The following is a 26,252-nucleotide window of genomic DNA, read 5'->3' as shown; positions in this document are numbered from 1 at the left end:
TAATTCCTATCTTGTGATTTATATTCATTGCTTTCAGCTTTCCCTTTTCACCGGGTATATATATTACTGGTCTGAGCTTTATTCTGTTTGCATATTATAAATGTGATCAAGCTATGATCATTTGTACCTAAGATACCATTAATTTTTAGTTCTGTGGATCAATCCCTCCTTATCTGTCAAGTCTAATATAGAATCCCATGTGTTGGATGTCACACTTTTTGAGTTGGGAAATTATCATCTTTAGCAAGTAAATACATAATCTGGCAAGTAAATAACACAGTCTCAATATATGATATATATTTATTTACATATGCACATATTCATGCTAAGTATTACATTTCTGTTATTTACTGAACTGCAGATTGCGCAGTAGCTGTAGTTTGACTACTGAACATATGCTGAAGCCTGAAGAATCCTGACTACATGTTTTAGAAATTAATTAATGAAAAGTAATCCTTGATGTATTTACAGTATTTTTTATTTTCTTTTATACATCATCCAGGACTTCCTGGTCTTAGCATGGAAACCAGAAGTTAGTCTTTAGGACACGAGTAACTTTCTTGGCAACAGAGTCGAACTCAAACTGCCGTGATCCACGGAAGAAATAGAAGAACCCTAGGAATAAAGGCACATTGAATTACTATATTGCAGAAATAAATATGAAGCTGGTACAGCAAAGGTTGGAAAGGCCTAGAAAAGTCACCGACTCAAGCAATTTGCAGAAATATTCTATATAAATAATATCCTACCTGACACAGAAAAAACCCAAACTATTCCTGATCATTATTCTCAACACAGTAACATGACTGTCGTAGGGCCGGACTGTGATATCCTTCTTCATGTTGCGTGATATCTTATTTCACAAATGATTCCACTGACTCCAGTGGGACTACTTATGGTGTAAAGTACAATTCAACATGAGTAAGGGTATCCCAATCTGTCTCTTAGCACTGGTCTTTTCATAGCACTGTGCAAATGTTAATTGATTTTCAACACACCTCTGGATGTATTTTTATCCCTATTGTACAGGTAGATAAACTGAAGCACAGAAAACTTAAGTGACTTGTCCAAGCCACAGAGGAAGTATCAGAGCCAAGATTAGCATGCAGAAGTTTCTGGCTCTCAGTCCTATGCACCCCATCTAACCATGCCTCTTATTATTTCTGAACCATTTAATGCTTCCTTACTTGAGAGTTTTCACTTACTATTATGCTGGAAAACAGCATCAATCTTCCCATTAATTCCTGGAAATTCATGATTTATCAGTTTTGGCTTCCGGTCCATGGACTGACTTCTCTCATTGTAACTAAGGAAAGTTAAAAACAATATGAAGACAATTAAAAATAAGCCAAATGGCACTTAAGCCAGTCCCTCTCTTTATAGAGAACTCATTAACAATGAACTAAGCTCACTGAACACTTAGCTATTCTTAAACCAGATCCATAGATAGTATAAATCTGCACATCTCCATAGACTTCAGTGGAGCTACACCACTTTACACCAGCTAAGGAGCTGGCCCCTTGTGTTAATTACATGTACATCTTTGAACATCATTACTAATTGACAGCATATTTATTATTTTTTTGCCTAATAAGCAGGACGTGGAGGAGTGAATTATCAGCTACTGTATGGGAAACAGAAGGCTGTAGTGTTATCCTTTAAAATGTATCATTTAAATGTTCACTGACTACAAGACATATTTATCAAGAGAAATCTGTGTTTTGTGGGATCATTGTTATATCACATAAATTGAGGTGCTACCATTACTGTGCTACAATCACAAAGACTGTAACAAGTGTTTGCTGTAATATTCTCGCCCAACAGAGAAATTAAATTACAACCAACTATGTTCAAACAATATTAATGACTTGATCAAAGCTCTCCAAGCAGTGAATTTTAGGAGCGGAGTATCAGACCGAGTCCTTTACTCACACGATATAGTTTACAAACTGTAACAAATTTGAAATCCATGGTGTTAGGCACCTAAACAGTGGATCTGAGCAATCAGCACTTCAACGTAATCACGATGCTGCACACCGTGGCCACTTGGACCTTTTCAAAGTGATAAAAGTCACATCATTGTGCTCCCCAAGTATAGGTCACCTATTACTTGTGCTAAAAGAGAATCTCCTTTAATTGTTAGAAATGTATGGGCTCTGACACAAAGTTGAGCAGTTTTGATTGCATACAATAGAGAGAATGGTAAAGTGTACACTAGCCAATTCATTGCAATACATGGCACGTTTTGTGGTACAATAATGCTATCTATTGGTAACAGGAAAGAGAAATTGGGGATAATAATCTACCCTTTTTTTTAACCCCCAACAAAAGGTTCTGATAAAAGCATTGTGTACACTTATGACTCTGTATAATTGGAAATTGTTTGTTTTAAAACGTGCAGTCATGCTTTAGAGGTCTTTTTTTATATGTATATACAATAATTTAAGCAAAACTTTAGATATCTTTAAAAGAACGGTTTCACCTGCCTTTAAAAATATTTTTTTTCTACAGGCAGCAGTGACAGTGTAAGAGACAGTGTGCTACTAACACATCATAAGGCAAATTAAGGGTATAGTTATTGGTAATGTGGGTTTTGTTTGCTCAGTGGTCCCTATTACTTCATACTTAAGAATGTTGAACATCAAATCTTACCTCCAATACTTGTTAGCAGCAAAATAGTATGTTTTCCTTTTATTTGCATTATAAAGAGCTGCATCAATTTTCTTCACATTCTTTGAGAAGCCCAAGTCATGGATTTTCTTTGGGTATCCAGATAGTACAGTATCTCCTTTGACAACCCAGAATTCATTTCCTAAAAAAAAATTGATGAAAACATTTTGCGAGGAACTTCTTTTGAGAATTATAAAGCATTTGTATAGGGTCTTTAGCTGTATACATTCCCATCACAAAATGGGAAATTACTCTCTAGGAAAGAGTACTGCAGAAAGGGACCTGGGGGTCATAGTAGATCACAAGCTAAATCTGAGTCAACAGAGTAACACTGTTGCAAAAAAAAAAAAGCAAACATGATTCTCGGATGTATTAGCAGAAGTGTTGTAAACAAGACACGAGAAATAATTCTTCTGCTCCACTCCCTGCTGATTAGGCCTCAACTGGAGTATTGTGTCCAGTTCTGGGTGCCACATTTCAGGAGAGATGTGGACAAATTGGAGAAAGTCCAAAGAAGAGCAACAAAATATGATTAAAGATCTAGAAAACATGACCTATGAGAGAAGATTAAAAAAATTGGGTTTGTTTAGTCTGGAGAAGAGAAGATTGAGAGGGGACATGATACTAGTTTTCAAGTACATAAAAGGTTGTTACAACGAGGAGGGAGAAAAATTGTTCTCCCTAACCTCTGAGGATAGGACAAGAAGCAATGGGCTTAATTTGCAGCAAGAGCGGTTTTTGTTGGATATCAGGAAATACTTCCTGTCAGAGTAGTTAGGCACTGGAATAAATTGCCTAGGAAGGTTGTGGAATCTCCAACATTGGAGATTTTCAAGAGCAGGTTAGACAAACACCTGTCAGGGATGGTCTAGATAATGTTTGGTCCTGCTATAAGTGCAGGGAATTAGATGACCTTCCAGCCCTACAATTCTATTATTCTATTATTATAACACTACAGTCTAAACAATCTTTTTATGGACAAATGCAGTGATCAAAACATGCATGTTTTGATATACACTAGTCCTTTCTGTGGCTACAGTAAACAATGGACCATCGCCTTCCATTGTATTTTAAACATGCTGAGTAAAATCCATCCCTCATGTTCTTAATGCTAAGGATGAATTTTGGGCCACCATTTTTAATTTAGACAAATAGTTCTACAGAAAAACATACAATTTCACATTTCCTTGGGTAGAGCTTGATTTGTTCAGGGAATTTAGCCTCATTAACATAAACAAATAAATGATATGCATTTCGATGCTGAGTGTGGTTTTTGTTAGCAATGTAACTGCAAAACAACACCAATACGTTGGACTAGATCAGGGTTCATGAAATCCCATTAAAAGAATACAAGGTTCAATTTTCTTAATTATTTTAAGAGCAGGTAAATGCCATTCATGTTACATGTAAGAGGAACTTAGAAAAATTCAGATTCTTACCTTTAAAGATAAATGTCTCGTCTTTGTCTGTAACTTCATAGGCAGCGTCAAAGCCAGATGGCAGATGTGACCAGAATGAAGAGATTAAATTAAAGTCAACTTCTCTGATTTTAGGGTGTGTTCGCCAGAAGTACCTTACGCAAATAGAGTAAAACTTGCATATTAAATCATATCTTTATACGTAACAGTGTGTGAGATTTTTAACCATGGCAATAAGAGTTTACAACTTTTACAGTCCAGAGAGTATTGTATATTGGCACACGTAGAGTTCCATTGCCTCCAAAATAATGTCTTCTATCCATTTACTTCACTTTTTGGCTTTTGAATCACTTAAGGGTAAAGCCTGCCTTTGCCATTGAAGCTGGAGAGGGCTCCCTGGCAATGAAACGAATGCAGTTCTCCTACATAAAAGGGAAATGGGGCTCAGTTCTGCAGCACACACTGAGGAGGGGAGATGGTAGCATTGGGTGGCACCAGAGGATTCCCACTTCCCCCATGTTCCTCCCCAAGATCTACTCCACATACTTGTGCTAGATGCTGAGCTGAGGATTTTCCCCTGGGAGAGATTAACTATGGATAAATCTGTGGATTCAGGGAAAGCAGATTTCACAATACTTAGTTGCCTGCTCTCCTGACATTAGTATATTTTTAATGTGAGAATAAAACATTATAAACTCCTTTAGACTGTAAAGTCTTTGGGCAGGAACAATCTACACCTTTGTGCAGCACTGAACAAATGATAAAATATAACAATAGCAATTGATTTCATTACCTGAAAATATCACTGCAAAGGGTGTGCATATAGATTTGGTGTTTGGAATGGCAAATTTTCAAATTTTACAAGTCTGCAGTTAAAGATGGGTAAATGGCTAACTTCAGTGTCCCAAAGTAATGGGTTCACATTCCAAAGCTGAGTTCTCTTGAATTCTGAATGTAGGGATCTGTTCTAATATAAAAATTATCTAGGTCTTTTGAGACACTCTTTCTAACTGTCTCTCCATTTTCTCTGTATCCCATCCATCTCCCTCCATTTTCTTACTGCAACCAGATCTTTCTTTTTTACACACCAATACTTATACCTTTCCTTTCCCCACCCCGCTTCTCTACCATACCATAACCCAAGTCTCCACTATGACCTCCTTTTATCCCACTTTCCTCTCTTTGGGTCTTCAGAATCCACAATCTGTTATCTTTAATGCCCCATGAGCATCCTGGTATTGCTGATTTTCGATGAAGGAATGCTTCAGATTTGGCACACTTATTGCTAATCTCTGGTCAGTTGTTTTAATCAATGAATTGTCCTGGGAATACTGCAAAACCCAAGTATCCAAGTAAAACTTGCCAGTGTTAGCCTTCTAGATAGATTCCAGCATACAGAGGTCACAATGAAGAAGTCAGAATTTGTCAACAGTTACCACAATGTTATCGAAATTTAACAAGTTTTCTCCTATAATTAGAATGGGAAAGAAGTTTGGCAGCTGTGTGTTGTTGTTGTTGTTATTATTATTACTAGAATTTATTATTTGTATTGTGGTAGTGCAAGGACCCCATTGTGCTAGGTACTGTATGAATACAGAACAGAAAGATGGTCCCTGACCAAAGAGCTTACAGTCTAAGGACCTATCTCTTAATGATCACCTCTGTAAGGTAAGTAGGAAGCCTGTTGGCACTTGGGAAGAAAGATTGGTGATACTTATCTGAACCTCTTTTTAACATAACAAAAGGTACTGATTTGCCTAACATGCTGGGCAAAATTTGGAATATTTCTTATTTTCCATGTTATATTATACTATTAAGGTAAGATTTAAGCAAAAAATGTGACATTGTTTTAAGAGAGTCAGCTTACTTGTCTTTAAAGAACATTATTTCTCCACGGAAAGTGGTGACTGCATCAAAAGTCAACTTAGGGTCACAAAAGACTGGTGTTGCAGGTTCCGTAGGCTCAATAGGTTTTATGGAGACAGTAGATTCTGTTGGATCTTCAGGGGCGTTAGATGAAGGTCCTAAGGAAAACAGTTTCAAGAAGAAATTAAAACTAGTATTTGATATTATAAAATTCAGATAATATCAGTGGATCTGTCATTTTTATTCAAGCTACATTGAATACATCCATTCAACATGGATTTCATTAAAAGCTGTTTGAACCTGTTAAAGGCTATAAACATTGAGTGATTAATAATGTTTGTTTACCATAGAGGTATTGAATGCCATTAATATCATCCTGATGAAGACGGAAAGTCTTGGGGTCAAAGTATCTATAAACTGGATACATCAGTGAATCAGGGTGACTAGAATGGAAGAGTCCCAATGAATGGCCAAACTCATGAGCAGCCACGAAGAACAAATTGGAACCTAAAACCAGCAGACAAAATGAAAAAAGAAGGTAAGTCTTTTCATCTTCTTGCCTACCAGTGTGAAATACAAGCCAGCCGACTGCACTCTATACAATAGAGGTTTTTAGTGGTTTTGCAAAATTCGTATACAATTGAATCTGCTTATAATAAACTCAGATGTCATTAAAATTCTGTTTACAGGGAAGTACAATGAAAATACATTGAAGTGCATCACAAGCACAAAGGTGCAGTGCTTGTAGGCCTGATCCAGCAGAGATCAACGTGGGTGAAAGAGTCTAGATGTTTATGATGCCTTTGGAGGACTGGGGCCTAAGGCACCTAAATATGTGGAATGGTTTGCAAAAGTGCTGAGATCTTAATTTTGATGAGAGCTGCTGGTTGTTCAACACTTCTGAAAATCTGCCCACTTTCTTAGGTATGTAAGTATGGATTTCAGAGTCAAACGTTAGGCACCTAGTTTTGAAAATCCTGCCCCTGGAGCATAAGATATTAAGACAGGGGTTTTTTAACCTACCCTGTGTGCCTTTGGTCCAGTCTTCATCCTCATCGAAGTGGGCATCTCCGCCAATACCATTGCCAGGAGCATAGGCGTGAGCGACAGTCCCACCAGGACCATCGAAGGGAATGAAATCATTGTGACCTAATAACAGAACAAAACGCCATAAGTGTTGCTGTAGGTGATGGTGGCAACAGAGCTCTCTAATATTCAGCATTTTATGTTTTGTGAAATTTCAGCACTCCAAATTCCCCTCACGTGCAGTTTTGACAAACCCACTGCTTTTCACATGGAAAACGCTGAAAAATTTGCTGTAACCTCTGTTGGGTGTGAAATCCTTTTTTTTTTTTTTTGCCCAAGAAATTGCCAGCCTTTTAAATATTGGTGCCATTGCTGGATGTGGTTTTACCTGAAAAATGGTCCCTCTTTTCTAGTGGAAAATGGCCTCTTTTTGCTCATAAAGTTAAAGTACCAAGGTCCCTGGCTTCCAACTGACTCAGTGAAGGCAGACTGCTGCGCCCGCACAGGGCCCCATTAAAGTCAGTGGCAGGCGCAAAGTCCCAGATTGTAAACTCTTCAGGTTACATTTTCAAAAGCGCTTAAGTGACTCAAGGGCGTGCGTCACTTTTGGAAATTGGATTTAGGCGTCTAAGTCATTTATAGCCTTAGGTACTCTTGTCCTTTCATGTGGATTGTAAATTTCCCAACACACTTTGGAATTATAAAAACAATAAATCATAAAATCTTCAGAGCTTATAGTTAAAATGTCAGTTGCCAGCCAAGCTCATACACAATTGTCATAATGTATTCCTATTCTAAGAATAAAGGGAAGCTGTTATATATCTAGCAGCATTGCTGGCAAATGCTGGATGTTCAATGATGAGGGCTGTTCACAATATTTTCCACAAAAAATAAACCTGATTTGTTCATTTTTACTGAAAAGCAGAACACTTTGACATTCTAGTAGATCTGCAGACACTGGACAATTAGAAGTGAAACAAAAATCTGTCCAAAGGGAAGAGAGATTATAAAGCAGTGGGAATTGGGCAAGGATTGGAGATGGGCATTAATGCAGGTACAACGGCTTGGTGGGAGCAGAAACACAAAGGAAAGGAAGGTAAATAAAAATAATAGCGAGCTGTTGTGCAACTTATATTTATGTAGTTGACCCACAAGATAAGCATGTGAGAAATCAAAAATCACTTGACATTTTATTGTTCCCTCTACCTCCCATCTCATATCCTCCACTACTTTCTGTTCTCTTTACCCACTGCATTATCTCTAATTAGGATCCTATGCACATGATTAGCTAAACTTACATGAATATATTTAATGACCCCGATCATCCCTTTCAAAGTAAAACTCACAGAAGAGCGCTTTGGTGGGAGAAATCTCCCTGCGGATCCACCTACATCATCTGAGAAGAGGGTGGAGTTTGCCTTTCCCCAGCACAGAAAAGCCTTCCCATGGGGTGGGGAGGCAGGGACAGCCCCAAGCACTGAGCTCTATGGCCCCTATCCAGCAAAAACACTTCACCCTGAGCTTAACTTTAAGCCTGTGAGTAGTCCCAGTGACTTACATGGAACTACAGTCATCAGTAGAGTTATGAGTAAGACCCACAGGCCCTGATTCTGCACAGATGTTTGCACAGGCTGAACGTTATACACTATGTGCAGTCCCATTGAACTACACACAGTGTGTACAGTTATTTACAGACATAAGTCTTTGCACAATCTGGGCATTAGATGGTGAACTCTTTGGGGCAGGGACTGTGTTTTTCTGTGTCATTGTGCAATGCCTAGTACAATGGGATCCCCATCCTAGTACAAATGTTAGTCATCAATAATAATTCCAGGATGAATCTTTCACACAGTTCTAGATGGCAGTATTTCCAAGGATTATATTATTTTTTTACCTCTGGCTGCAAAAGAGATCATTATATCTGCATCACCGCTGTCAGCCCTGGTAAATGTTAAGGGGATAACTTTGCTCCAGATTGTGAAAGCTTTCTTGATTGCTTCATCTACATCAACTTTGGCCATGTCTGGTGTGTAGTTCAAAATCCTTTAAAATATAATATAGAGAAACAGATAAGTTCTTTATAGTATTTATCATCTACTTGGAGTAACTTGTTTCCCTTTAATTCAAGAAAATCTCTCTGTTCCTAAATAGTTACCTGTATGTCAGATTTCTTTTCCCCCATTTTGGCTGTCCTGAAAAGGTGGAGTATTCAGCAACATCAGGGACTCCACACCGGGGTTTCTGCATCACCTCCAGAGTGTTAGAATCCAATTTCCCAGTCACCTCCAATCCAATGAATTCCTGCATTTCTTTGATTTTGTTGACCATTGGACTATTGCTTTTCCATCTTAAAACAGGCTCCCCATCTGTCTTAAAGCTGTAGTAATTTTCCAGATATTTCTAATGAAATAGATATATATTAAGTCAGTGGGTTCTTTTTTAGATCTTGCAAAATAACATTAAATATTGTGACATTATTTCTACCCTGTGCTTCTGCTGTTTGTTCCCTCTGTGTCTCAGGAACTCACTTTGTTAAGAAACTTTGTAAAACTGAGATTTGTTGCCATTTTCCATTTATATTAATACCTTGATTGTAGCTTGTTGTGTGGTAATGTGGCTACAAGAGTTCTACATGAATATTTTGCAATCGTACAACAGGACTAATGCTCAGAATACATTAAAAATAAACATTTGCCCTGTAAATGGAACATTTTATAACAAAACACCTCGGGCTTACTATCTGTTCCAGCACTCCATGCAGTACTGACAGACAGACAATGACACATGTTTGAAGAATGTGACTGAAAGCATGATTTGCCAATAGCATTACATTTTATCGTGTGTAATGATACAGGCAAAATGAAGAGCCTGATCCTGCAATTGCTTATGCATGAGAATATCTGTACTCCCATGAGAAGCCCCAAATGAGCCAATAAAATTACTTGTGTGTAAAGTTATTCACATGTTTAAATGTTTGCAGCATCAGTCCCTAAACTGGTGTACTGTCGTTTTAAATTATTCCTGCAAAATACTTTAAAACAAAATGATAAGATGCCTCCTGGCAAATTTCTATGGCTGACAGAGCTGAATTATTCTCCAGAAATATTGCCTGACTTTGAGCATTGCACAGCTATTAAAACAGCACACAAGACAAGTGTTTTCCAAGCTTTTGAAACCAACTGTCCTCTTCAGGAAAATGAAACAAATCATATCCATCCTTCCACCTCGCCCTTTTAGAAGGGCAGCCAGGGGAAACCTTCACTGCCACTGTTTCACAAGTCTCCGGGAGGGCTTACATCTCTACTTTGGGATATATTGAACCACACTATTCAATCCATCGGCATATATATCTATATAGGGTCAGACCCTCAGCTGGTGTAAATCAGCATAGCTCTATTAACTTTAGTGGATGACTTATACCAGCTCAGGATCTGGACTTCTGTGTCTGCAGTCATTACCTGAACAAGCTTCAGATCTTCTTCCTCCTTCCTTTTTGGGTCTGTAGGAAAAGCACAAGATGCTGCACATAGTAACAGCAGAAATGGAAGGTTCTTCATCCTTTCACTTCTGCGTCTGGTCTTTAAGAAGATCTCAATTTCTGCCCGCACAGAGAAGTCTCTGACCTATCTCTGTTTATATAGTATTGGTGTGCTTCATAAAATTAGGGGTAGTCTGACTCACAGTTTAGAACAGCCTCCAATTAGCAACCGAATATATGCAAAACACTTGTTTAGGCATGAAAAACTTGACAAATTTCCTGTAAACTGCTGCCCATCCCCCACTTCCCCTTTGCAGGTTTTGCAATTGGACAATAAGATTAATGCTCAGGGAACAGGACAATATTCCTTTCCTTCACAAACTCACTGTTTCTTTAATTAAGAAAAATATTATTTTAGCTACTTATAAAATACAGCCTTGATCCTCAGAACATTTATGCATGTCCTTAACTTTAGACAGCTGAATAGACCCATTAACTTCAAACCTCTCAGGTGCTCAAAGGTAGGCACAGATGTGAGTGTTTGCAGAATTGTGGCCTCTAATAGGAAACAAATGGCGGGTTCCAGTTTTTTCTGTAGACAACTGAAACAAGTGTCTTCTACACTCACATGTATTTTGGGAGAAATCTCATTGTTAATACAATGTCATAATCTGCTTGCCTTCCCCATTGAAACAGTTCTCGTGCTATAAGGCACTGAATAAGTAGCTGATTATTTTGCCTCACGTCCAGGTTATCTTTAATAAGGTCCTTAGCTGTATTGGAATCACACATGTCTCTCTCTGCCCCTTGCTCCTGCCTGTAGTACCAAACAACAGTCCGTCACGGCAATTAAAATGTGATTCTCAGGTCTGGTCAAGCTAAACTTGATGCAGGAATTGGTGGGGGGTAAAGGTGCCACTGTTGCACCACCACCTTAATTTCAAAGACAGCAAAGGAACAGAACAATCCCTAAAAAAAGCTAGAATGGTCCCTAGGGCTGCTCCATCTTACACTGTGCTGAACATGGTAGAGAATAGCACGAGTACACTGTGCTCCTCCTTCAACATGTCCCCCCAGAACCCACCACTACAGCCCTGGGGTTAGCCAGGTTAGCCCCCTTACCTGGGGGCTGTTCAGAGGCTGGAACAGGAACATCCTGCTGGCCCTACCCCACCAGAATTTCCCTTATGCCCAGGGTGATTCCCCAGTTGCCAGTTCTGCCTGCTTTGTGGCTCTGGTATTCCAACAAAACCAGAGTACTGGAGCCACTGCAGAACCCAAAATCAGGGCCTAGCTCTTATGATTTGGATAGTATGTTTCCCACTATTGTCAGGAAACTATCCAGGTGCTTCATATGACGCATGCACCAATCTGCAAGAGCACCCTGCAACATCAAAATTCATAAGCTCAAATCCTTCACTAATGGTTTAACATCACCATCTCCACTTCAGGGTGGAGAATCATCTTTTGTTTCATTCTCCACCACCAGAGGCATATGTTGCCACAGGGACAAGAAAGAGAGACCCCCATCAAAAATATACTGAGAGATGACAAGAGAAGAGGTTTCTGAAGGGAGAGGTACATACGTTACAGAGAAATTTGCTGAATTATTTCCCTCTGGAGCACATCTATGTACACCAGCAGAAAGGAGCCCCAGGAGATAGATGGCACGCTGGAATCTTGACTATCTGCTTTCTCCATGGGATGGTTGGTTGGTCTTGTTGGAACAGGAGGGAGATTCAGGAGGAAGCAGACACTTGGTCATGGAGCCTAAATTTTCCACACTCATCATTATCTCTGTCGGAGTGCCCGTCCACAGGGCACTGGGAAGGTTTTAATAAGGTTGTTGTGGTTCTTCAACTGGCAGGACTCAGCAACATTGCCCAGTGTGCTCTGTGGCTAACTTTTGCCCTCTTATGCTATTCCCTCTTTTTTTTTCTTTTCCCCATTTCTTGGTGCTATCTATCACCTACTAAAATCATTGACTTTTCTAAGTATATCTTCACATATAGAAGCTTTCATAGCCACCACATGGCCTCGCACATGAGTGAAGTGACCTCCGTAATGAGAATCTCTTGTTCTTGCTCAGAGAACTGGCTTGCTGATTGCTATACTCTTCTTTCTCAGAGCCTCTCTCTCAGGAATTTCTCATGCCATTGTCTGGCCTTTGCCAGAACCCTTCCCATGCCAGGATCAGTACCCTAATCAGCCACATTGCCTTGGCCAGAGCCCCCAGTAGCAACACCAGGAGAAGACACCATCGTCCCATGGGCCCGTTGCGGAGTAGCAGTCTCAAAATCTGGCCCTTTTCAACTGTGTCTGTGCATGCAAGTTGCCATTTAGCATATTTAAATGCTATTTGGAATTGTACAAATACACATGGGAAAGGAGGAAGATCAGAGTGGAGGTCCCACATGGCTTGCCTGGATAGTAATGAGTACGGTTTGTTCTGAAAATGCCAGGTGCATGGTGGTGCCTCACACACCCACCTCTGTTCTGGCCACAGTGTTCTCTGGCAGTAATTGGAGAGCCACAGGCTAAAGTACAAGAGTGAGGGCTCACACCCGAGGAGCTTTTGAACTGTAAAAGTGCTGCCCTGGCTGTGCCAGTGATGAGCGCTATCTGACTGAGAGATGTTGAGATCCACCTGGCTGCGTTGTTTACTACCAAACCCTGAGGCTACTTTGGGTAAAGATGGAGACGTGTATGAATCATGATGCTGAGGATGACAGCGGCGGAGGGAGAGGCATTGACCCCACTTCTGACAGCTGCATAATGACAGTCCATGTGAATCAAGATAGTCTTTGTTTAGTTGCAGGGTTGCTGCCTTGCTTGTGCCTTCTGTGTGGCTCCCAGGTGGATCTCCCTTCCTTTGTAGCCTAGGGTGCGTGTTCCTCCCAGAAGCCTAATCTACTACAGTTTCCTCTGTGACAGTAAGAATACTGGATCCACTAACATCCCTTTGTGCAGGAATCACATCCAAGTCAGACTTGCTTCACTTGAAAATCTCCATGCATGTGTGTGTCCATCTAGAGAGGGGACAAACCCCTGCCAGACTGGGCAACGATGGAGCTGAATTTCCAAATCCTTCAAAAATTCATCTCCTATTCAGGCCTCAAGAGGGCAGTTTTTTCTCCAGTAGGGAGGTCTGCATCACACCTCTGCTTGAAATTCCCTTTTAGGAGCATTATAACTTTTGTTTCTCTTTCCTATGAAGCATGTCAGACTGGCCACTGCTGCATATTGGACCAGATTGATCAGTGAGCGGGTTGTATATGGAAAATCTTGACTGGGTATATGCATTTTTCCAGTAATAATCAGTTAGATACATTCTCACAGTGTGTATATATTCAGGACCCCATCCTCCTCTGAGTGCAGTCATTAGGAGGTTTGCATATGCCTTTTGACATCAGTGAGAGCAGGACTGGGCTTATACTACATAGCCAAGATTTTCAAATGTGACTGATGATCTTGGGTGCCCAATTTAAGACACCATAAAGTAGATGTCCCAATTTTATAGGGACAGTCCTGATATTCAGGGTTTTTTCTTATATAGGCTCCTATTACCCCCTCACCCCCTGTTCTGATTTTTCACACTTGCTATCTGGTCACCCGACCATAAAGGGGCCTGATTTTGAGAGGGTAAGTGTTGAATCTATGAACAATTTCTCCCTGGTGCTAACATAGCTATGTCCAGTTCCAATCTCCAACAATGATACTGACAACAAGTTATCTAACCCTCTTATAGGGATGCAGCTCCAAAATTCCCAAAATTGGAAGTATGTTTGGTTGTGGTTCAGGCTCTGCTGTAAACCAGTCTGAATTACGTCTTTTTAAACTATTTGGCAGGAATTTGCTTATTTTTCCCAAACCACAAGAAATGCTTTTTAATAGCCAAATTTACATTGTTAACAGAACTAGAACTAAGTATTTAATAGAGTCATAGAAACTAGAGATGGAAAATCCAGCTAAGCACACCTCAACTGTCTTCTATCAGTGCAGAATTTGATGCCAAAGCATCCTCCAGAGCTTTGGGAAGTTTAGACTCAAACAGTGAGGCATCACTTTACTTCAGGACCGTGTTCCCCAACCTAGTAGATCTCACCCATTTTCCAGATACCTAGACTGAATTGTTCTTAGTCACCAACCCTTAGTTTAATCTAACTAAACATTTAAAGTTTAGTTTTGCGTTCTAACCACAGCAGGCTGATCACTTGATGAAGTCATTAGAAGCTAGCAGTTTTTAGGAAACACATGGGAGTTATTGTAATAAAACAAAGTCAACATTTACAATGATTGGAACGGCAGCTCATTGCAAGTAGCCTCAGTATCCTGTTGCATCATTTTGATGGACTACTCTTCTTAGTGATTCTGCTTCATCATTTTAAAGCATAAACCAGATCCTAAATGCTGATGGACAGATTTTTATTCAGATAAGCACCTAGCCCCAGATAATCCAAAGTCTTTAGGCACATACCTCCCATTGCTAACTTTTTTGCTAACCAGGAGGATTCGCTATATCTATATATTGAGCAGGGGGTTGGACAAGATGACCTCCTGAGGTCCCTTCCAACCCTATGATTCTATGATTCTATATACATATTTACTGAAGCAATTATATAGCTTAACACACATTTATTCGGATTCACCATTTTCTAACATAATAAAGTAATATAAAAATTAAGAGTGACACATTTCTTATGTACTAGTTAATGATGAATGTTTTACTTGTGTTTTGTGCAAAGCTGTCTTAGGATAGAAATTGGAATTCAGTGAGATATCTAACTTGTTCTTTAGTTTGCTCCCGCTCATTCAGGGCACATTTTAAAGTTACAATCTGACCCATCACTGTTTTGAATGAAGATGTGGCACTAAGTGTCATGGAAACAACTGTGGAGTTGGAACTGGAATAACCCCAACAAACCCATTCACGCAGTCCACCAGACAGCCATCAGATGGTAATAATTTGACCTGGGCTGCATTCAGACTAGAGGCCTGAAGGGGATAGCTCACCTTTACCATCCCACACCCCCATCTGTGGCAATGCCTTTATCTAAGATTGTATCAGTCCTTTCTGCTTCATTGCAAAAGACACAATGAAATGATAACAGTTCAGGTAGTGTGTGATGTTAGGATCAGTTGTTTAGAATAATACTGTATTGAACAGGGGAGAGGTGACTACCCTCTACTGCAGAGAATCAGAACTGCTCAACTGTGTGTCATAGGCCCTACAAAATAGTTCACATAAGCAGAGATGTGCTTTAAGAGTAGATAGTTCTAGGAGGCCTCAGTGTCCAGCATAACACTGACTGTCAAAGTCCTAGATGGTCATAGGTTTCTTATAGTGGAATTATCAACTCTTATGAAGCAGGGAATGAATGCCTTGTGCTGTGCTTCTATCTTCTTCTAATATTTATTCCCTTCCCTTGAGATCATTTCCCCTTGCTTCTCCCCTGGAGCTGCCCATCTACTTCTCCTTCCCTCTACCCCTCTTCTCTACAGCTAGTGGAGTCTCTTAAAGTCATCATATTGCCTGAAAGGCTGAGCTGGGAGTTCAGACTGCAATGCAATTAATTAAATTCCCTGGCCCCTTCTCTAGAGCTGCTGACCACAAAGACCATGATTCTTGATCAAAAGAAACAAAGGCTGTTATATACACAGACATAAAATAGTTTTATTGTTCAGTGCAAAATAAATTAATAAATAACCATAATACAATGATAAGACAAATTAAAATTGTCTATACATTAAATTTAACATGTTTCTGTTATTTAAAATAATGTTTATTAGGATTCACAGCTCTTATGTGACACAGACATACAATACAGATTAGAAACAAAAAAACAACAAAAAGCCATTTCTAATGCATGCAAAATTGGGTTCTGTTTCTTTTGCAACATAACATTTTATGTCTGATGTTATTTGCAATCAAACCAACTATTGCTGTTCATTTCACGAATAACTTTCTTGGATTTGGTGTCAACCTCATACTGCTTTGATCCACGGAAAAAATAGAAATGTCCTGGAAATAAAAACAAGATGAATAATTACTTTGTTCAAATGAATATTCATTCTCTTTCCAGAAATGCTGTTTCAAAGTAAAACATGTACACATAAAGAAACACCCCTATTCATTTCTATAATGATTCTTGAATCTATGGAAATGCAAATTTTCCAGTGTATTCAACTATTTGAAAGTATTTTTTTCTACCTACCATTTTCATGCAAAGCAGCATCAACCTTATGGCCAATTCCTGGAAAGTCGGCTGATATGTGTCTTGGATAACCCTTGTCCATGGATTCAGTGACTTCATTATAACTGAATAAGGAAATTAAATGCAAACAATACATGAGCATGTGGTATTTAATATTGAGACCAACTGACTTTTACAAGTAAGCTCTGCCCTCAGCTAAAACTCACTCACCATGAGCTACTGTAAACTCACTGAATTGTGTAAATCCCAGCTGTATGAATTCTCTCACCTTTACTAATCTATTCACTGTTGTCTTTGGCTATTCTGATTAAATAGTTTGTTTTTCCTACTTAATAGCTCTGGAAGGAGTGGTTTGGGATCCAAGAGCACAACGTTGACATCTGGGCCCTCATCCTGCAAAGATAATTCTGCATACAACTTGCTTTGTGCTAATGAGTTATCAGTGAGACTAGTCATCTCAGCTAAGCATATGCATAAAACTTTGCAGGATGGGGCTTGGTGAGTACTTAGTTATGTGATAGTCTCACTCAAGAAGAAACAGGGGTTGTTGTTTTTTTTTTTTTTTTTGCAGGGTGGAGTGAATACAAAACCTGTCTATTTGTAGAAATATTTTCTTAATTTAATTTTAAAAAATGATTGAATGGAACCCCCTCACTCTACAGGACAGCATTCATGGTGTAAAGGTCAGCCCTGCCCTCCAAGCCCTGATTGGGTAGGGGTTGAAACAAGATGAGGAGCTGGTCTTTCCACCCTCACACAGCTATTGGTGGCTAGGGAGCTGATAGGAAATCCCACCCCTACTACCAACTCTCCTACCACTGGAAGTGGGACACACAACTTGGAGGAGGCTGCTCATGGTATGCATGAGCTGCTGTGACATCACAGGTCCAAAAGGAGAACTCAGTCATGGCTGGGAGATGGGCATAGGAAACAGTCTGAGCACACGGTCCATACTGGCCTCCATTCACAGAAGAATCAGCCAGTGCTCAAAAGGAGGGAGATGACTTAAATTTGGACTAAGAACAGAGACTGGAAGGGCAGTTGAGATTGTTACTGCAGGGTTTATGTTGCAATCCTATTAACTGTTCTTTGCAATGACACCGGGGTTCAGTCTGTGCTAATAAAGATGCTGGGATGGAACTCTGAATTAGAGCATTGATCCTCGGGCACGAGACAGAGAAGACAAAAATGCCTAGAAACAAAAATGAAAGTGATGTGCCTATTCTCACTGACCCAAGTGAGAGAAGGGCAAGGAAAATAAATTTTAATGGTGATGCTAAGCACTGTACACACCTGTAACACAGAGCCAATCCCTGTCCAGATTACATTATTATCCTATAATGAACTGGTCGTGTTGGTGTACCCTACCCTCTGCTGGATAGAATTGGGTGTGTTCAGCTGTGTGTCATAGGAACAGGAAATGGAAAATGTTATTTAGCTCAAGTGTTTTAAGGAAAAGGAAGATCTCAATTTTATCTCTGTTGTCATTGAAATGCAGCTTAACAGTGGGATGTGCAGTATACCAGCCATGAAGTCCTAGTTGGAGTGGCCACAGATTTGTCATAATTCCATATGTAAAGGGTTAATAAGGCTTTTAAAGAAGCTGCTTGGATTATTTGGTGGGAGAATTTAAGCTTACCTCCAATACTTGTCACCTACAAAGAAATATGTTTTTTTGATATTCTGATCATAAACAGCGGCGTCAATTTTCTTAACACGTGTTGGAAAGCCCAAATTGTGGATATTCCTAGGAAAACCTGGATGTACATAGCTTCCACTGACAACCCAGTACTGGTTATCTGTCAAGAAAAACAAGATAGAAAAGCTCGATAGGGACTTCTGATGAGATTAAGCAGCATTTAATTACAGTCTTGGAGCTTCCCCAAGGAAGGTTCTACCTTCCCTGTGGGGTGAATTCCATTAGCTAGCACTGAATTCCTGTAAGGACACTCCTTTCCTGAAAGGCACCTGGAATGTTTAAGGTTTCAGGGCAGTTGGATTTTTTGCTTTATAAATCCATTAGTTAAAAAAAACCCACTTTTTTCCCCATAGGAATTGGAAATGCTCAGCACTTTTGAAAAACAGGCCACTGAATTAGGTGTCTAAATATGAATTTAGCTGACTAAATGTAAGCAATCCATTTTAAACACTTTAGCTCAAATATATAATTGATTGTCTCTCCTGCCTTAAGCATATCATTTATCTTCACTCTCTCAGTTTTCTTGTTTGTTAAATAGGCATAATATCTTATTTCACAGGACTGTTGTGAAGTTTAATTACTTAATGACTGTGAAACCGCACTTTGAAGATGAAAGTTATATAAGTGCTAGGCAGTGGTGGTATTATTATTAATAATAATAATTGCTTCTTCATTTCCACATGTAAGAAGAATGTCTAGAAATTTAAAAGAAATACCTTTAAAAAGAAACACTTGATCCTTCTTGTCAATTTCATAAGCAGCGTGAAAACCAGTTGGCAGAGTTGGCCAGAATGAAGAAATTAAATCATGCTCAACATCTGGGAAATAAGATCTCTTGCGCCAGATGTACCTGATTGAAAAGACAATTCGCTTGTTTATATAATCATATTTCACCATTTATTCAAGAAAACATCAAAAGAGAAATCTAATAAAAATTGCTACTACATGAGTTGTACATTTGTTCACCAGCCCACATATCATTTCCCCTTGGAGATACAATGCCCATTTCCTAGTGCCCTCTTAATCGCTACAGAGAAATCCTGACCTATTTATTTGCATTGGGGTTCATCCCCCCTGCCCTTTTACCTCACCCCTTTGCTCCCATTCCTTTGGTCTCCTGTAGGGTGCAGGGAAGAGCTGAAACCTGTATGTAACACTATGGCAGGAGGAATCATTTTGCCCACCTTATAAATGCAGCCAGCTCTTCAGTGAAATGTATCAGTTCTTTGGCAGTGTAGGGCAACACTAAACTGCACTTTTTAGGAGGAAAATTTAAGAATCATTTCATCAATTGAATCTTCAGGGGGAATTTATGTAGGCATAATATAATAATCTGAGTTGGGATTTGGCCAGGACCCTGGGGATGACACCTTTATTCTGTCTTGCAAGTGCAACAGGATCTTTCTATGACTCATTAAAGAGTTAAGTATCCAATCTCCTAGAAAAGATGGCACCTCTAACAGCAGAGTGTCGCCAAGTACAGTGACTGGAGCCTTGGTTCAATGTTGTCTGGAGGCTAAGAATACCACTTACTGAATCACCAGCAACACCCTCTATAGCCCCTCAGTTTTGCCTTTAGATCTGCCATCCATAGCCTGATACCAGTCTGACAAGAACAACACTTCATGTGGTATGGCTGCAGGCCAAAGTCTGATGCTCTGATTGCACAATTGCCATGGAAATGTAACAGACCATGCACATGATGACTGAGGATGATTTAAAATACTAATATTCACTCACCTTTCAGAAATCCCAGTTAATCACCAAGTTTAAGTGGGCAAGTTGAAATGTGTGAAATTGTGTTAGCGATACATTGGGGAGGAAATCTCCGCTCTGGAACTAATTGTTGAAGCATTGCCATTACAAGGGTAATCTACGCAAAACTTGATCTTGACAAAACAGAAATAATTTACCTGTCTTTAAAGAATAATATTTCCCCACGGAGAGTGGTGATAGCATCAAAAGTCAAGTGAGGGTCACAACGGTCTGTTGTTGATGTTTCTGTGGGTGATGGGGGAGCTGCTGGTTCAGTAGAGGTTGGGGGTCCTTAGGGAAGAGGTTAACGGCAGAATTAGAAGGTCAGTTAATATTGCCATTACAGAGCTTGGAGAATGGCAATACTGGGTAAATCCTCAGCAGGTTCGGAACAGTGTTCTCCCATTCTATCTTAGGTACTTATATGGCCATCGTTACCATATTATCCAAGCACTTCACAAGTTTTAATGTATTTATCCTCACAACACTCCTGTGTTGTGCTATTAGCCCCGTTTTACAGAAAAAGGAATTGAGAGCACAAAGAGGATAAGTGACACAGAAGGTCTGTGGCAGAGAAGGGAATTTAACCCGAGTTTCTGAAATCCTAGACTAGTGCCCTCACCACTGAATCTCTGAACTCCTCCTTGACATTAATGGCGCTGTGCCAATTCACGTCAGCGAAGAACGGCCCAGTACCGTCACACAGTTTCCTACAGAAACATATTAAAATCTTTGGGATTAATGATGCCCAGTAAGCACTCACCTCTACAGGCGGGTGCCTATTAGGCATGAAGACGGGGTTGCACTATGTGCTGCTCTTCACAGCTGGCCAGATGAGCTGGCTAGTGCAGCTGGAATTAGAGTGAGCCATGACCTTACCTCCTTCTCACCCCATTGGATTATGACTAGCACCCAAGAGGACACAAGTGGGAACACAGTCCCCGTGTAAGGACTGCAATTACAGCCAGCATCCATACACTGCTCTAAGGGAGGAGGCTCCTTACCCCCCTTCACACCCTATATAAGTAGGCCACAATCTGGCTTGTAATATAAAATTGGTTACAAATTCTCATGAAATGTCTGTAACCTGTATGAGAGAGACTTTTAAAAAAAGTGATGCTTCCTCCTTACCATACAGGGACTGAATGCCATTAACATCATCCTGAGGGAGCCTGTAGTTTCTGGTATCAGTGTGCTTATAGACTGGGTACATCAAGGAACCAAGGACATTTGAATGACTAAGACCCAATGAGTGGCCAAACTCATGAGCAGCAACAAGGAACAAGTTGATTCCTAAAAATATAAAAAGCAGAGCATGCATGTAGTTAAAATAAATTTCCCCATAAAACAATAGGAAAGGACAGGTGAGGTCCAAGAGGAGTGGAGAAGGGTAAACTTAGTACCCATCTTTAATAAGGGGTATGTCTACACTGCATTGTAAACCAGGTTCTCTGGGACCTGGGCTTGTGAACTCAATGTTTCCAAGCCCATCCTTGAGCAGCCACACTGTATTGTAAACCTGGGTTTATAATTGCTGGACCCAGGGCTCACAGCTGCGTTAGCACATCCGTACAGCACTACACACACCTTCTGACTCTGATCTGCAGCTGGAGCTGTAACCACACTGACTTGGATCAGAAAGCACTAAGGACCCGGGTCCTAGCACTCTGCTGAAGGAGGTCAGAGCCTGAGTCCCACTCTGACCTTAGTCCACACCTTGTCATTTTGCAGACTGATTTGTGTGTGGCCAGAATTGGGGCTTGGGCTCAAACTGAATGAGACCTTGGCTTTAGTGTGCAGTGGAGACATACGCAAAGAAGACTAGGGAAATTATAGACCAATCAGCCTAACTTCAATTCCTGGAAAGAAACTGGAACAAATTATTCAACAATCAATTTGTAAGCACCTAAAAGATAAAAAAAATTATAACAAGAAACAGCTAACATGATCTGTGAAGGACAAATCACGCCAAGCCAACCTCATTTCCTTCTTTGACAGGACTGCTGGCCTAATATATAGGAAGGAAGCAGTAGACATAATATATCTTGATTTTAGTAAGACTTTTTACATAGTTCCACATGACATTCTCATAAACAAACTAGGGAAATCTGGCCTACATGAAATTACAATAAGGTGGGTGCACAACTGGTTGAAAAAATATACTCAAAGAGTAGTTATAAATGGTTCACTGTCAAACTGAGAGAATGTATCTAGTGGGTTTGTCCTGAGTCTGGTACAATTCAATATTTTCATTAATGATTTGGATAATGGAGTGGAGATTATGCTTATAAAATTTCCAGATAACATCAAGCTGGGTTGTATTGAAAGCACTTTGAAGGAAAGATTAGAATTCAAAATGACTTTTATAAATTGGAGAAGGGTTTAAAATAACAGAAATGAAATTCAATAAAGACAAGTGAAAATTACTACATTTAGGAAGGAAAAAGCAAATGCACAACTACAAAATGGGGAATAACTGGCTAGGTAGTAGTCCTGCAGAAAAGGTTCTGGGGTTATAGTGGATCACAAACTGAACCTTAGCCAGAAATGTGATGCAGTTGTAAAAAAGACTAATATGATTCTAGGATGTATTAATAGGAGTGTTGTATGTAAGACACAAGAGGGAATAGTGATTCTCTATTCAGCCCCTCATGCTTATGGCACTTACTGTTCTACTGAAATCTGAAAGATTTTTCTAAAATAATAAGAATTTTCAATTTTGGAAAAAACAAGAACTTTAACTGTTTGAAAAGTGAGAAGGTTGTTACCCAGCTGAGGCCTCAGATGGAGTGTTGTGTCCAGTTTTGGGTGCCAAACTTTAAGAAAGATATAGACAAACTGGATAGAGTCCAGAGGTGAGCAACCAAAATGATAAAAGGTTTACAAACCATGACCGATGAGGAAAGGTTGAAAAAGCTGGGCATGTTTAGTCTTGAGAAAAGACTGTGTTAAAACAGTAGGTATTTGACTAGTAGAGGTCTGGTTATTATTATTTTTTCCTTCCAAACAAATATGGAAACAGCCAACATTAAAGCATCTGTTCATACTGCAGAAATATCCCTCCTTACAAATAACCAAGGTTTTGTTAATATTGATAAATTCAGAGGCCAGAAGGGGCTATTATGACTATGTAGCCTGACATTCTGAATAACATAGGCCATGGAATTTAACTCTGTAATTGCTTCATTGAGCCCCATAGCTTGTGGACCCATAATATAATCCATGACAAAGAACATTAACCAGAAGCACCCAACGTGTCCCACAATTATACTCATCTTTTGAACACACATTGTTTTCCCTTCAAAAGGTTGTTAAATGTTGTTATCACTTTATTACTTTTTTTTTTTTTTTAAGTGGTGAGTTCACTATATACAGCTACTAGGACCCTCACTCTAATGGCATGATTCTATGCCTTACACTAGGAATGCCCATTGTCTAACTCAGTCACATCAGTCCACCTTCATGGAAACTCTAGACACTTCACTGGAGCCACAGTTGTAGTGATTGCATTGACTTTAATGGAATTACTATGGATTGTCACAGGTGTAATTGAGATCAGAATCTGAACCAATGATTTCAAGGAGAGATCTGCTGAGAATCATAGAATCATAGAAGTTTAGGGTTGGAAGGGACCTCAGGAGGTCATCTAGCTCAACTTCCTGCTCAAAGCAGGACCAACCCCAACTAAATCATCCCAGAAAGGGCTTTGTCAAGCTGCAACTTAAATATCTCTAAGGATGGAGATTCCATCACGTCCCTAGGTAACTCATTCCAGTGCTTCACCACCTGCCTAGTGAAAAAGTTTTTCCTAATATCCAACCTAGACCTCCCCCACTGCAACTTCAGACCATTGCTCTTTGTTCTGTCATCTACTACCACTGAGAACAGCCTAGCTCCATCCTCCCTGGGAAGTACAGCAGGTTTAGACCATGTATATGTAATTATTACTAAGCTGCAGTACTTTTGTGCCACCTGTCCTCTTTCCAGTGTAAAAATGATCTAATAGCTCTTAAAATCATTCCATTAGCATCTTCTGTTAATAAAATAGTAAGAGATACCCACCTTTTAAGTCTTTTGTCCAGTATTCATCCTCATCAAAGTGAGCATCTCCACCAATACCTTCGCCAGGTGGATAGGCATGAGCAAGATCTCCATCAGCTCCAAGGAAGGGAAAGAAGTCACCATGAGCTAGAAAAGGATAAGTAAAAAGTATGATTCTTCTCAATCAGGACTCTAAGTAAAGGTGCCAATATTTTTCATTAATACATGGGGATTCTCTTACATCCAGACACAAAGGAAATCATTATATCTGCATCGCCTTCATAAACTCTGGTAAATTTCAGTGGGGTCACACTGCTCCAGACTTTCCAAGCTTTCTCAATCGCTTCATCTACATCATATGGTGCCATGTCTGGTGTATAGTTCAAAATCCTTTAAAAAAGTAATAAAGAAATAAACATATACAATTAAAATGTGACTACCAGAATGTGTACTTAAACTCAACTTTGAACATTTTGCTTCTTTGTTGTCTGTATATTACTTCTTGATACACAGTATATGTGGAGCTCTATATTTATTCAGTACCTACAACAATAAGGCTGCAATCCTGATTCAGGCTCCTAGAAGCTACCATAATGATAAGAATAAGAATACCAAACATATAAAACTAATTCTTTCTGTGGATCACAGTGATGTCCAAAGGCACTCAAGGAAACACATTGAAATATTACCTATATTTCAGATCTCTTTTTGTCCATTTAGGAGACAGTGGAAAGGTGGTGAACTGACCGACGTCAGGCATTCCACACCTGGGCTGCTTCATCACCTCCAGAATACTGGAATCCAATTCCCCAGTAACTTTCAGCCCAAAGAATTCCTGCATTTTTTTGAGTTTGTCAATTACAGGTTTGCTGTTCTTCATTCTAAACATAGGATCTGCCTCTGTTGCATGATTATAGTAGTTTTCGAGATATTTCTGATGAGAAAAAAAACCCACCCATATTTTAGGACAATCATGTTTCTTTTAGAATGTATAGAAATATCTTAACAGTTAGATAGTTATTCCTGTGATTTTAATATGATAAAAGACTATTTTTTTCTATTGGTTCTATTCATGTCTACAGTCATTACCTCAGCAAATTGCATGTCTTCTTTTTTCTTTTCTGTTTCTGGAACTACTGGAAGAGCATAAGAAAATGCTACACAGAGTAAGATCAGGAATGAAAGAATCTTCATTTTCAGCTTCACTTCTTTGTCCTACCAGTTGTTTAACAAAACCTCTGAGTCTCTATGTATGTCTCTCCAGTGTCCCTGTATATATACCACTTGAGTGCTCTGTAAAGTCAACACAAGCATGACTCACAGTTTATAATATCCTCTGATTTTTCACAGAAACATACACAATGAGACTTTTAGCAGTAGAGTGACACACTACAGGTGACATAGTCAGAAACTCCTTGATTTTGCAATCTTGTCAGAGGAAGTGCAGGATATTTTCATATTCCTTTACTTCCCATTTTTTTTCTTTCCTTCCTAAATTAGGCCTACATTTTCAAACTTGAGTTCAGCACAAAAAGTCATATCTGGGCACCTACATAAAACAGTTTTATTTTTCAGAAGTACTGAAGGCCTGCAGCTCCCACTAAGTTTCATCAGAGTAGGATTCCCTCTTGTGCTCAGTACAATATCTGCAGAAGTCATTCCTTGACCTCCTTATATCTTACAAGAATGACCCGGACCTGGAACCAGGGACCCTATGCATCTTAAAAGGTCAATAGGATGCCTTTCCTCAGCCTCAGTTGTTGCTATTGATTTCAGCAATATAGGCTGCCATGCCAATTTAACTGTGCATGTGTCCCTGATCTTTAGGATCTGGCACAGTAGAGCACCTGTGTGCATGGAGTTTGAGGGAGGGGAATCCTCTCTTGGGGTATGTCTACACAGCATTTTGGAGTGAGCCTCCCAGCCTGGATCAGCAGACTTGAGCTAGCAGGGCTTGCACTAGCACTTTATAAACAGTTGTATAGACAATGCTTTTGATGTGGCTCAGGGATCTGAGGTCCACCCCTCTACCTAGGTTTCAGATCCTAAGTACTGGTCCAAGCTGCTACTTCAAAGCACTGTTT

The 26,252-nt window shown here is 39.6% G+C and overlaps 2 protein-coding genes across 2 annotated transcripts; both read right to left on the bottom strand.

Moving 5' to 3' along the window:
- Positions 1 to 317: 317 nt before the first annotated feature.
- LOC137165723 (stromelysin-1-like) lies at positions 318 to 10,568 on the bottom strand. The gene is made up of 10 exons (XM_067567123.1): positions 10,439 to 10,568; positions 9,136 to 9,380; positions 8,875 to 9,023; positions 6,978 to 7,103; positions 6,300 to 6,461; positions 5,956 to 6,112; positions 4,110 to 4,243; positions 2,653 to 2,812; positions 1,206 to 1,306; positions 318 to 615 (listed from the first exon to the last, which is right to left on the bottom strand). Exons 1-10 carry the CDS (start codon positions 10,535 to 10,537, stop codon positions 515 to 517), a joined length of 1,434 nt encoding a protein of 477 aa, XP_067423224.1. The 5' UTR covers positions 10,538 to 10,568; the 3' UTR covers positions 318 to 514.
- Positions 10,569 to 16,349: 5,781 nt separating this feature from the next.
- On the bottom strand, positions 16,350 to 25,368 carry LOC137165715 (stromelysin-1-like). Its single transcript, XM_067567113.1, has 10 exons — positions 25,258 to 25,368; positions 24,858 to 25,102; positions 24,410 to 24,558; positions 24,190 to 24,315; positions 21,259 to 21,420; positions 20,286 to 20,418; positions 19,089 to 19,222; positions 18,313 to 18,472; positions 16,674 to 16,777; positions 16,350 to 16,480 (listed from the first exon to the last, which is right to left on the bottom strand). The coding sequence occupies exons 1-10, from the start codon at positions 25,360 to 25,362 to the stop codon at positions 16,377 to 16,379; spliced, it is 1,422 nt and encodes a 473-aa protein (XP_067423214.1). The 5' UTR covers positions 25,363 to 25,368; the 3' UTR covers positions 16,350 to 16,376.
- Between the last annotated feature and the right edge of the window lie 884 nt (positions 25,369 to 26,252).

Source organism: Emydura macquarii, unplaced genomic scaffold (assembly GCF_026122565.2).
Source record: "Emydura macquarii macquarii isolate MOO-44397 ecotype Brisbane River unplaced genomic scaffold, CSIRO-AGI_Emac_v2 contig_318, whole genome shotgun sequence".
Taxonomy (NCBI): domain Eukaryota; kingdom Metazoa; phylum Chordata; order Testudines; family Chelidae; genus Emydura; species Emydura macquarii.
This window is presented reverse-complemented; position numbering and strand designations above follow the sequence as displayed.

Excerpts from the sequence above, each read along its gene's own strand:
- LOC137165723 (XM_067567123.1), bottom strand. The coding sequence starts at position 10,537 with ATGAAGAACCTTCCATTTCTGCTGTTACTATGTGCAGCATCTTGTGCT. Across the intron at positions 9,381-10,438 it reads AAGATCTGAAGCTTGTTCAG|AAATATCTGGAAAATTACTA; the intron begins GTAATGACTGCA and ends CTATTTCATTAG. Across the intron at positions 9,024-9,135 it reads AAAAGAAATCTGACATACAG|GATTTTGAACTACACACCAG; the intron begins GTAACTATTTAG and ends TATATTTTAAAG.
- LOC137165715 (XM_067567113.1), bottom strand. The coding sequence starts at position 25,362 with ATGAAGATTCTTTCATTCCTGATCTTACTCTGTGTAGCATTTTCTTAT. Across the intron at positions 24,559-24,857 it reads AAAAGAGATCTGAAATATAG|GATTTTGAACTATACACCAG; the intron begins GTAATATTTCAA and ends ACTTTTTTAAAG. Across the intron at positions 19,223-20,285 it reads ATATTATTCTTTAAAGACAG|GTACATCTGGCGCAAGAGAT; the intron begins GTAAATTATTTC and ends CTTTTCAATCAG.